Source organism: Monodelphis domestica, chromosome 8 (genome assembly GCF_027887165.1).
Source record: "Monodelphis domestica isolate mMonDom1 chromosome 8, mMonDom1.pri, whole genome shotgun sequence".
NCBI lineage: Eukaryota > Metazoa > Chordata > Mammalia > Didelphimorphia > Didelphidae > Monodelphis > Monodelphis domestica.
Genome location: NC_077234.1, coordinates 17,087,135 through 17,098,644, shown reverse-complemented (window position 1 = coordinate 17,098,644; position 11,510 = coordinate 17,087,135). Strand labels below are relative to the sequence as shown.

The following is an 11,510-nucleotide window of genomic DNA, read 5'->3' as shown; positions in this document are numbered from 1 at the left end:
ATTAAAAAGTTTCAAATATTAACAGAACTGTAGAACCAAATGATATTAATAAGTAGGTTATTAAAATAAATCCCAAGTTTGTTAAAGCTGACAAATGCAGGCAGATTTTTTTAATTTGAATTTTTAAAAAAACTTTGATTTTTTTTTCTATAATGATTCTGAGATCTGGTTTTCTAGTCCATGATACAAATAACAAAGCACACAATTATTCGTTCTGTTAACATAATTTAATTTCTTTTTTATTTGTGGATAAAAATTAAGGCTCACAGTACTTTATATTGTTTCACAAGCAGGATTTTTTAAAATGAGAATAAGCCCAGTACAAATTTGTTTTAAATAATGCGGACAAATGACTTGACTGAAGACTTGAAATGAGCATAGTGTCCAAGGCAGCTATGCTCCTTTATAGTAGACTTTCAGCTAAATTCCTTTTAAAATGAACAGGTAAACGCATTGGCTTCCTCTCTGCACAAAAAAAGAACGAGACTGTCAACTCCATGAAACACATTCAAGGCGGGCTGGGATACTAAAGGTTTAAAAAGCTGGCCAGCATTTCCCCAGACGTACAGTACACGCCGATTTCCCATACGTGCCCCAAGGGGATCTTTAAATAGAGCAACAGTTCTGTACGTGAGATCTCGAAGCTTCTACACCCAGCAGAAGAAAGGATGGCCGGCCTTCTCTAGCAGAGATCTTTCTAGAAAGCGCGAGCGTGCTACAGACCTCTACAGGAATCGGGACAACTCGGCACGTGAGTGAATGGATACACACATTCCGTGCACGTGGCCAAGAGTGTCTATAGATGGCCATCACGCCGCCCCTACAATCTAATGGGAAAACCCATTCTCTCCTGCTGGGATCCCCTCTGCTGCTTTCTGAGTAATGCCTCAAGAGGGGAAAGAAGGCTTAAGCAAATGAATCAAGTGCTTTCCAAGACTGGCCTTTAAAAGCAACGTGGAAATTAAGCAGTTTAAAGAACATTTTCCTCCTTTGGTGGTGAAGCGTTAAGCCTCTCCCTCATTCCTTATCATTAGAGGGAGCTGACAATAAGAGGAAGCTCACTGTGTTCGCTGCGGTTTTTTCAAGTGAATTTCTCCCCGATCTCCCCCCTAAGTCTTCTCCTGTTTATCTAATCGCTTCTGGCTATTGGTGGTGGCAAAATTCCACGTCTTTCCCAAGGACCATCAAGCATCCCAGAGGCCTGTTTGTACCCCTCTGGGAGCCACGCATCTAAACAATTCCTGGCACGTGGGGTTTGTCCCCAGTTTAAAAATAAACGGTCAGCACCATAGAAAGCCTTCCATTCTGGGGCTCTGATGACACAGTCGAGCCTAAGAGGTTCCTCGAAGAACCCAGGGGAGGCATGTATCCTGCCATGTTCTAATTCTTACTCACTTTAAATTCAACATCCATTCGACATTTTTCCTACTGAAAACCAATACGACTATTTGTAGCATAATTGGGCCAGGAGCCCCAGAAGGGGCGCTTCCTGGATCAGCACAGGATCATGGATCTCATCACACAAAGGCATCGTTCTCACGGCACTTACTCCACACACTTCTAACACAATCCCGCATGATTGAAGCACGAACACGGCAGGTGGGAATATCGGATTCATCCTTCCGATAAAATGAAGCAAACGGGGAATGGTGGTTCCGAGTTGCTTCTCCTCTAATCGGCTACATAACCAACAGAACCAAGAGCCTACCAGTAAGCTGCCATAAGCGGAGGGACACAACTGAGAGGAAATATGGCTTTTTGCAAAATTGGCCGAGAATTGAGGGGGGAAATCTGGAAGAGTGACGAAAGAAGTTCTACCTATGAAGGGATCCAAGATATCTGGGGAGAAATTCCTTTTTTCAAGTGTTGGGTGACTGGACAAATATCTGCTCGGCACTGAGCACTCCCGTGAAGCCGAACGCCGCACCCAGGACAGTTCTGGCCAAACACCCAAACTTCTCGGGTAGTTGAAGGCACCGGGCCTTTGGCCTCAAGGAAACGTACCAGAGGAGTGTGGCCGCCGGGACGGATGATGCTCTTTTCCGGATGGCGTTATCGACTTGGGTAATGACCAGGGCAGCGAGGAATCGCCATCAAAACCCTTCTTTCTGGTGGGTCACCACCACCAACCATGAAGACAGCCACCTTGAAATCGAATTAATGAAGACAAAGACGTCTTCGAGATGCTTCTGTGAAACCAAATCTGGCCCAATAGCAAAAGGCATGGGCAAGAGGTCAGGGCGGGTTTGCATATGTATCTGAAGGCTTCTTGTTCATGGAGTCAAAGAAAAACGAAAGGAAGAGTCGACGTCCTTCGCTGGTGATGGATGGGGATAAAAACCACCCGACTTGGGGTCCAATATTCACATTCTGGAGAAAAGGCCAACATCGTCCTGGGCAGGACAAGGAGCAATCCCAGTCCCACCACCAGCTGCCCAATGGCGCTGGCTACCTCGTGGGGGCATTTTAAGGATCTGATGAGAGAACATATGCACACGATGGATGAACTGAAGCGAATCTCGGACTGCCATGGGATGACGCGATTCCTGGGTTTTCAGGCTCAAGCACCTGCTTTTGCTTTCTTTCTCCCACCTGAGCACAGACACCAAAGCTCATGGAAGAGGACGAACGTCTCACGTAGAAACGGTTCTGGCGCCGATTCCAGGAAACCGAGGAGAAAAGGCAGCGAGAGAAAGATGAGGGTCGTTTCACATTATTTTAGCCAGGTTACTGTGATGTCAACATTATTGCCTGAACAACACGGGACAGATGAACAGCGCGCAACCAACAAATACAGAGTATTTCCACAATTCGACACGATCTACTACACTATTCCATTTGGCAAAATATTTATTTATCACAAATCTGTTCAAAAGCAGTTGGTCACATTTTTTTTTCCATTTTCCATTATGAAACTGTAACAATGGACTTAGTCAATGTAAATAAAGCGCCTCACAAAAAGCACACTTTACCGTTGCGTCCTCTAGTCTCTAAAGGCATCCACATACACACTCTGCCTGGGTCGGATGACGGGGGGCGTCTGGGTAAGAGCTTTGGGACCGAGTTCTTGGGGCTTGAGGGAACAGAGAGACTCCCCAGACCCTTGACAACATTCAAGTCTTACCCTGAAGAGGGCAGAGCAACGGTGGTCAGGGAAGGAGACAGAAGGCCCAGGAAGCAGAGCCCAGGTCTGTTTGGTCATCTGTAAAACAAAGGGATGGGACTCTGGGCTCGTTTTCTTTCAGCGCTCCGAACAAGGGCCTATAAACCCAGCGTCAGGGAGCCCCAGGCCTCGGGGCTAACTCTTTGGAGGTGGGCCCAGCACCGGCAGGGCTTCTCCTACGGTACGGCGTTGGAGCTAGACGGGATGGGGAGATTCTCCTGAGCTTTTGTGTGGCCTCCAACCATTTCTCATTTCACCAAATTAAAAGCAATACTGCGATCAAACGGAAGGGCTAAAATGGGCTTCACAAACGTTTGGCCCGGAGGGAGGAGCTGCCCACGATCCCGCAGCCAAGCCAGGCCTCCAACAGAGATGCTCGGACTCGAGAGCCAGCGAGCACTCCTGCCCCGGGGCCCCCTCGCCATCTTGAAATGTCAGTCCATCAGCCTTTCCCATTGCCAACATCCCTTCTCTACACGTCCAGTGGAAGGACACGGTGGCCCTCGCCATGACCGAAGGGATGGGAATGAGGCCCATCTCCATAGCCAAGCCAAAGATCAAGCCTAGGTTCCTTCAGGGGTCCTCTTGGTGGTTAGGCTGCAGCTTTCCCTTGAAGAGACCAATGAAAAGGGCTGACACTGGGGAGGGGGAGGGGGAGGAAAAGAGCGGAGCCCCCCGACGTCTCCAGCATTCTTCGTTTCTTCTTTGGGCGACACCTCGCCATCTTTAGTTGTGGCGATCATCTGGGGACGACGATTGGGCCATCGAAGACGTGGCAACTCAGCCTGTGACCCCGTTGGTCGGGGCCCTGCGAAACCATTGGGCTGTATTTTGGTAGAGCAAAGGGCGCCGCCGAGAGCCCCAAGGCGGCCACTAGCATTATTCAGGGAAGTCCTAACGAATTTCTCTTGCCTAGCTTTAGGTCGTTGGGTTGTCGAGAAGTGTACACGGGGCAGGTCCGGCGTCCTCCATCATCCGCCGGCAGTCAGCGGGCCTCAGCCCGAGAACCCCCCATGAAGCCGCTCTCCCCGAGGTCAGGCGACCCTTGCCTAGGCTTCCCCCAGTCTGCATCGGGGGACACGCTGGAGGGCCCGTCTGGGCTGGTGCCTCCGCCCTACGCAGAGAGGGAGACCCGGCCCAGGAACACGGCCCCGCCTCGCTCCTTCACTGTCCGCATCCCTGACTCAGAGACAAGAAAGCGGGAGACAAACTGCTTTCTCCTTTTATTCTTAGGGGGAAAAGTGAGCATTAAAAAGTGAGAGGCCCGATGCTGGCCTGTGGAACGGAGACAAGGGCAAGCTGTGAGGGAGAAGACAGGGCCCAGAGGCTGGAAACGCCGCCACAACCGGAGTCAGGACCCCCTGCCCCCGCCGCTCCCCAATCCTCCCATGCGCGAGCCGGCTGGATGGGCGAGTGGCCGGAGAAGGGAACACGGCGGGGCGGCGCCCCCGGCCTGGATCGAAGGATCAGTCAGTCGGTCCCAGACGCTCCGGACGGGCCCCGTGTGGGCCCTTTAGAGGACAGAGAGGCAGCTCAGTGACGGCAACAGTAAGACACGGAACAGAACGAATGCGTGAACACAAAGGCAAGAGTCGGATGAGTGTGTCTGAGCGCGGGCCGCGGCGCCCGGCGGGTTACCCGTACGATCCTCAGCCCGCCGTGGCCACCCGCGGCTCCCCCAGGCGGCCGACGCTCCGGGAGAGGCTGTGTGTCGGCCTGGGAATGTCTCTGGTCGCGGAAGTGGCAGGCACACAGCGCTCAGGTCCCAAGGAAGCCGCTTACTCCCACTCCGTCGTGCCGGGGGGCTTCGACGTCAAGTCGTACATGACCCGAGAGATGCCCGGGATCTTCTTGATCTCGGTGACCATCTTCAGCACGGCCTGCGGGGAGACAGAGGGCAGAGCGGTGACGTCGCCTCGCCGGGGCCCTCTCCTGAGGGGTTGCCTCCTTCCCGGAGCCCCCTCACTGACCGGCCCTGGCCGGACCCCGGGCCCCAGCTCCCCGCCTCGGGACGAGCCTGGGCGCGATTCTGCCCCAGGACCCCCAAAGAATCCTGTGGCCGCCCCCAGCCACGTTACCTCCACGGGAATCTCATTGCCGGGGGTCGCCGCGATTCCCGTCATGAAGTCGCTCGTGATGAAGGTCCGGATGACCACCGACCGCTGGCAGGACGGCTGCTTCTGAAGGGGGTCCCGGTCAAAATGCAGCGGGGTCAGGATCACGGGCATCTGGCTGATCTTCCCGGCGTAGCCTGTGGAGGAGGCAGCGCGTCACCCTCCGCCCGTGAAGGACGGACGAGGCCCCGCGAGCCCCCCTTGCTAAAAACGGACACATTTCCCATGGCCTGAACAGCTCTAGTTAGGGAGCGGCTAGGGGGCGGACGGGAGGTCCTGGGTTCAAATCGGGCCTGGGACGCTCTTCCACCTTGGGTCCAGCCCCAGCGTCGATTCCAAGACAGGAGGAGAGGCCCGGCAAAATACCAAACTTGGGTTGGCGAAAGGCAATGCCAAGAGCGTCCCAGAGAAAGAGCTACGAGGTGGCCGGTGGGAGCCTCTGCGCCCCGGAGGAGCCCGCCCCCACCCCACCCCCCAAGACAGTGCCGGACGTGCGTCTGTCCAGAATAAATGTGGGTGCAGTAAGCGAGGGATAAGCCCAGGTGGCCTAGAGAGCGCCCGAGGCAGGCGGGCCAGGCAGAGGGAGGGTCAGGAGCAGAGACCGGCCGGCCGGGTGTGCAGGTGCCTCAGCCGACTGCCCAGCAGGCTGAGGTGGTCATCAGGAAGCTGAGGGGGAGGCCAGACCCCTTCAGAGCTGGATGCTGGGCACAGAGGTGAAGCAAGGGAGAGCTGGGAAGAGCAGGCGGGTGGCACTGCCCGCCGCAGGCACTCAAATCTACCAGAGACGGGCGGCCCAGGCTTCTGCGACTCAGCCAAGCCACGTGGGCAGAGACGGCGGTGAGGGTCTGGCAGAAAATGCTGGTTGGCCCGGAGGGTCCTGGGGGGACTCTCAGGCCTGCCTGCCAGGCCAGGAAGCAATCCGTGGGGAGCCAGGTGTGCTCCCAGCCCACATGCACAGGCTGCAGCAGATGCCACATTTGCAGATACCAAAAAGACAAACTAAAGCCCTGGCATTCTCCTAAAACCGAACCGTGGGAGCGGCATGGGGCGGGGCCAGGGAGGGCCCCGGGGCTCCTCCTGGAGGACAGAGAAGGAAAGAAAGGGGGGCCGGCAGAGGCTGGGGAGGCTCTAAGGGGCGGCTCTGCCACGCCCTCGTGCTCCAGACAGCTCCCTCAGCAGAGAAGGAGCCTCATCTCCCTGGAGGAGATTGAAAGATAAGCTGGGGGTGTTTCCCACCTCTCCACTTCCACAGGACACTTCTGCACCTGAATTGGGGGGGGGGGGGGGGGGGAAGCAGCAACACCCTCAAACGGAACCCAACTTCATGGCCAGGAGCCCAGCGAGGGCCTCACAGGGAGACAGACAGGCTCAGCAGCAGGGCCAGGGAGAGGAGACACCCCGAGCCCGCCACATCCACGGGGAAGAACTGCGCCCTCCGCACACCTCGGGGGTCTTCTGAGCTCTGGGTCCCCACCCCCCACCACCTGTGGCCAGTGATGCTCAGTGGTGTCTGACTCACCAGGACCCCGTCTGGGTTTTTTGTTTGCTCTGTTTTTGGCAAGGACGCTGCAGGCTTTGCTATTTCCTTCTCCAACCCACTTTAGAGGGTGAAGAGCCTGGCCCACGGGCACCCAGCGAGGGAGCAGCTGAGGCAGGGTTTGAACCCAGGAAGGAGTCTGTGCCCTCCCCTGGTTCTTGCATAAAGCCTTCAGGGGCTCTAAAAATCTAAGAGCAGCTCCCCACAGACACACTTCCCAGGTCCTGCCCTCCCAGGCTGGACGGAACCTTACCAGACTCCCTGAGGATGCTGTGAGCCTCGAAGTCAGCCTGCCGCAGCGTGCTCAGCACTCCGGTAGTCAGGAAGGTGGGCGTGACATCCGTGGGGGGCTCCTTGACGGGGGGCCCAAAGACATAGACGACCCTGGAGGATGAGGGGGCGGGGCAGGGTGGGGGGCAGAGAGAACCCTCTTTTAGTACAGGAAGGCCCAGGGAAGCTCAGCCAGACCCCCCCCCCATGAATGTGAGACCCCCCCAAACATGCGGTGGTCACCACCCCGCCCCACGGGGCTCCCCAGGACACGGGCCCTTCGAGGGGTGTCAGCAACACAGGGAGAAGGCCGAGCCCAAGAGAGCTGGGCGGCGCCAGCAAGGATGCCAGAGAGCTGCAGGCCCAGGGGCCACTGAAGGCCCCATGCCAGGGGAAGGAGTCACAAAGCCGGACCCCTCCACCATCAGGTCAGCGTGCCAGGGTCAGAGCCTCTGCCCCAAGGAGGCCGGCTCGCACCAGAGACCGGCTCTCTCCAGAGGTGGAGCATCCCAGTTAGACAAAAGACTGGACAGACACCCGGGTTGGGATGTGGGGAGCCCCAGTGCCGTCATCCTTCAGGCCTGATTCCTTGGGACCCCCTGGGGGGACTTTGCCAGTCCCTTCTCCAGCTCATTTTCCAGATGAGGAAGCTGAGGCAAACGGGGTGCTGCAGGGGCCAGATCCAAGCCTTTCTGAAGCTTCCCTTCTGTCTCAGACGCCATTCTGTGCGAGGCAGAGGAGTGCCACAGGCAGACGCGGATGCCACAGGCACCCCGAGAAACAGGGGCGAGAGTGCGAGTGCGGGAGGGGAGAAGAGGGCTTCGAAGGCCAGACCGGGCCGTTCGGGCTCTTCTGGCGGGAGCGAGGAGGCTGACGGAACCCTCGCAGTGCTGAGCCTCCCTCCATCATGGCGGCTCAGCCACCCTCTGCCTGGTTTTGATGCTAATAGGAGAATTCTACAGGAATGCTGTGCTCACCAATTTCAAGACATTCTAACGTAAGTCCAAAATGACTTTTAGCAGCTTGATTGACAAAGAGGTAGAAGGAGCGAGAATGGAGAAAGCAGCTAAAGAGATGGATTTAACAAGCCTTGTCAGCCCCTCTCCGAGGGAGGCTCAACCCGCAGGGCTGCTGGGAAAGGAAGGCCAGCCGCTCCCCAGGCAAGGCCAAGTCCTCCAGGAAGCAGACCCAGAGCCAGCAGGTCAAAGGCCCTCCACAGGAAGTTCAGGACTTTCTCCCGGTCACTTCCTGTCCCTCCCCCACTTTGCCCAAGCCCAAGACAGTCTTTCGATTGGCTCAGCCCTGCCCAGTGAGTGACTTGTGGCTCTCTTGCTTAGTGTCAGGTAGGGCTGCTGAAGTGGGTGTAAAAGTTGCTGATTGATGGACAAAGTCTGACTTACTCCTCCCACTGTGTCCTCAAGTGATAAAGCTGCTGGCAGCCTAAGTGTTAACTAGAACAGCAGTGTGGGCTGGGCAGTGGACCTACAGGACTGGCTAGGAAGAGTCTGAGGTCAGATTAGAACCCAGGACCTCCTGCCTCTAGGCCTGGCTCTCCATCCACTGTGCCTCTGCGTGGACATGCTTCCCTAGTCTGACACTGTCAGCGCAGTCACTTTGCAGACCACTTTACCAAGGCAAGAGCCTGCTGAGGTCCTAGGTCCCTCTTACCCCCATTTCAGAGGAGGAAACTGAGGCCAAGCAAAGGTAAACCGCTTGTCTAGGATCGCACAGCTAATGCATTTATGACACATCTCCAGCATCAGCTCAAAAAATAGAAAGCATCTGACCAGAAAAAGGACGAACCCTCATATCTGCACTGTCTCCACTCCGCCGGCTGGTCCCACACAACAGAACCCTTCCCAGAGCCCTGCCCCGTGCCCACAGGAGCCAGGCAGCCTTCGTCTCTCCTCAGAGCTTCACTTCCCCCATTCACAGAGAATGTTTGCCAGGGCCTCCCTTCCTGAAACTCTTCACCCTCCCCTCCCTGCCCCACTCCTCCAATCTCAGACTCTCATAAAGAGGAGGCCCTGCTCCGTGTCCCTTGCCTCTTCCATGTCCCCCATGTCCCCTGTCTCCTCTCTCCCCCAATATCTCCTGCGTCTCCCCATGTCCCGTCTCCTCTCTCCAATATCCTGTGTCTCCCCATGTCCTCCTGTCCCCCGTCTCCTCTAAGCTTCTTCAGCCAGCGGAGCTCCCAACGTCCCTGCATCCTGCTCGAGCTCCCAGCTGCGTCCCTCTCACTGTCCAACATGCCCCAGCTCCCCAACCTTTCCCCTCCTCCCAGAAGAAGCCATCGTGCTCAGCGCCCTGATTTCCCCACCTCTAACCATCTGCAGCCCTTTACAAAGGGCGCCTGCTCTCTCCAAGGCCAGTGATCGGTCCGACGCCCACTTGGGACAGTTTGCTCTCCGCCTGCCCAGAGCCTTCCCCAACTATCTGGTCCGCTGGCCATGGCCGGCCGCCTGGCCCTGCCACTGGTTCTCTCCTCTCGGGGCAGTCCAGACTGAACAACTCTCTCTCTTTTCCTCCTTCCTGGTGGAGGCTTTTCCTGACAAAAAGTCAGAGAGGAGAACAGCCAAGGGCAGAGAGTGTGCCAAAAGGCCAAGCGGGAGGGAAACAGAGAGGAGGACGCCAAAGGCACATGGGACTTGGGGAAGTCAGCATTCTGTGCCTTGGCAGCAGGCGAGGAGTCCAGGGATGGAGAGAGCTTAGAGCGGACACAGCCAAAGTTTAAAAATGGAGACTTGAACCCTGGACTCCAATCCCCAGAAGACCTTGTTCTCGTTCCCAGGAAGCTTTGTAACCTCACTGAATTCTCACTTGAGAGCAGATTATTATTTAAAGAGTCTCCACCTATGGCTGGGGCTCTCTTTTCCTGTTTCCGCTTGCAAGCAGAGGGGTCTATCATGATGTAGGTGAGACTGAATGGGCCTCTTGGCCCACCTAGACACGTGCTTTCTTACTTGTATTTTCTCAATCTTAAATAAACCTCTAAAAATATAATACTTCTAGAGAGAAACGAATTTTTACCTTCCACAGCTTGACCCCTAAATTTTAATCCTAACAAAAGTCCAAATAAAGGGGCGCCCTGGCAGGAGCTTCTCGAGAGGACAATAAAGTAGAAGGTGAGAAGGCAGGAGGAGGAAGCAGAGGTTTGAGAAATGAATAAAATGCAGATGAAATCCATCCCCCCATGGTCATTGAGGTGGAACGACAGGGGCCGGGGAACTCTCCAAGGCCCCAGTTTTCTCCCTTTCAGCATTAGGCACACCTAATAGAGGGACAGCAAAAGGATCTCCAAGTCCCACATTCTAGGTCCCCCCCTCCCAAATATTTCTTCCCTATTTTCCCCTTTAACAAGACATTCTTCGACAAAATGCTAAGGAACAAGGCCTCAGTCCCCTCGCACTCCAGAACAGCCAGACACAGCTGTACCTGTTGATGTTGTGACACATGCGTGGGATCAGCCTCGCGAGAAACATCAGGGATTCCCAGTCCGGGTCCTCCTTGCTGGAGATGCCACAGACATAGCTGTAGGAGCGGCAGTCCCCCTGGAAAAACACAGTAGGGCAGACGGTTACCTGAGGGGTCTGGCTGGGGAGCAGCAAGCCCCAAGCATGCAGCCCCCCCACCATGCCCTCCAACCAGATTAAAATGTATTTGGAAAATAATCATCAAAACAAATAGAAGGGCCAGCTGGATGACTCAATGGAAAGAGAGCCAGGCCTAAAGACACTAGGTCCTGGGTTCCAATCTAGTCTCAGACATTTCCTCGCTGGGTGACCCTGGGCAAGTCACTTCCCCCCTTGCCCAGTCCTTACCACTCTTCTGCCTTGGAATTAATAAACAATATTAATTTGAAGATGGAAGATAAAGGTTAAAAAAAAAATCTTTTAAGGAATATGCCTAGGGCTGTGATGGCGAACCTATGGCACGAGCCAAAGATGGCACACAGAGGCCCCTGGTTTTGCTAGCTGGAAGCCCAGCTGCACCCCTCCCACCAACATAGGGGTGGGTGAGGCACTGTATGCAGTCTTGGGCAAGGAGGGCCTGGCACAGGGTCCCTAAAAAGTTCTAAAAGGTTCGCCACTGGCCTGGGGTATATAAAAACCTGGAGATCCATCTGCTTCTGATTCAACTTTTGCAAACAATTGTCCTAGACCATTTATTTCTCTTTTTGTAATAAGGAGGAACAGCTGCCTTCAGTTTCTGACTATTATCAAAAGTATTTTGGGAGGGGGGGGGGGACAAAAACTGTTATTTGTGAAGTGTTGACAGATTTTCAAAGAAATACAAAAACAACAGCTCTATTTCCAGGACTGGAAGCCCCATTTCTAGCGCCAATTTAAATTCTTCATTGGTTCTTTCATCTTTCCCTTCCAGGGTTTGTATATCTCCTGGACTTCGACCTCAAAAGGCAAAGCCT

General features: G+C 54.9%; 1 protein-coding gene across 1 annotated transcript in view; it reads right to left on the bottom strand.

The window, feature by feature from the left end:
• Positions 1-212: 212 nt before the first annotated feature.
• GMPS (guanine monophosphate synthase) overlaps positions 213-11,510 on the bottom strand; it is a 77,474-nt gene continuing 66,176 nt past the window's right edge. The window contains exons 13-16 of the mRNA XM_056807588.1: positions 10,520-10,635; positions 7,068-7,198; positions 5,242-5,414; positions 213-5,043 (exon numbers count right to left, since the gene is read on the bottom strand). Of these exons, the coding sequence (XP_056663566.1) occupies positions 4,942-5,043; positions 5,242-5,414; positions 7,068-7,198; positions 10,520-10,635 (522 nt within the window). The 3' untranslated portion in view covers positions 213-4,941. The remainder of the gene's footprint in view (positions 5,044-5,241; positions 5,415-7,067; positions 7,199-10,519; positions 10,636-11,510) is intronic.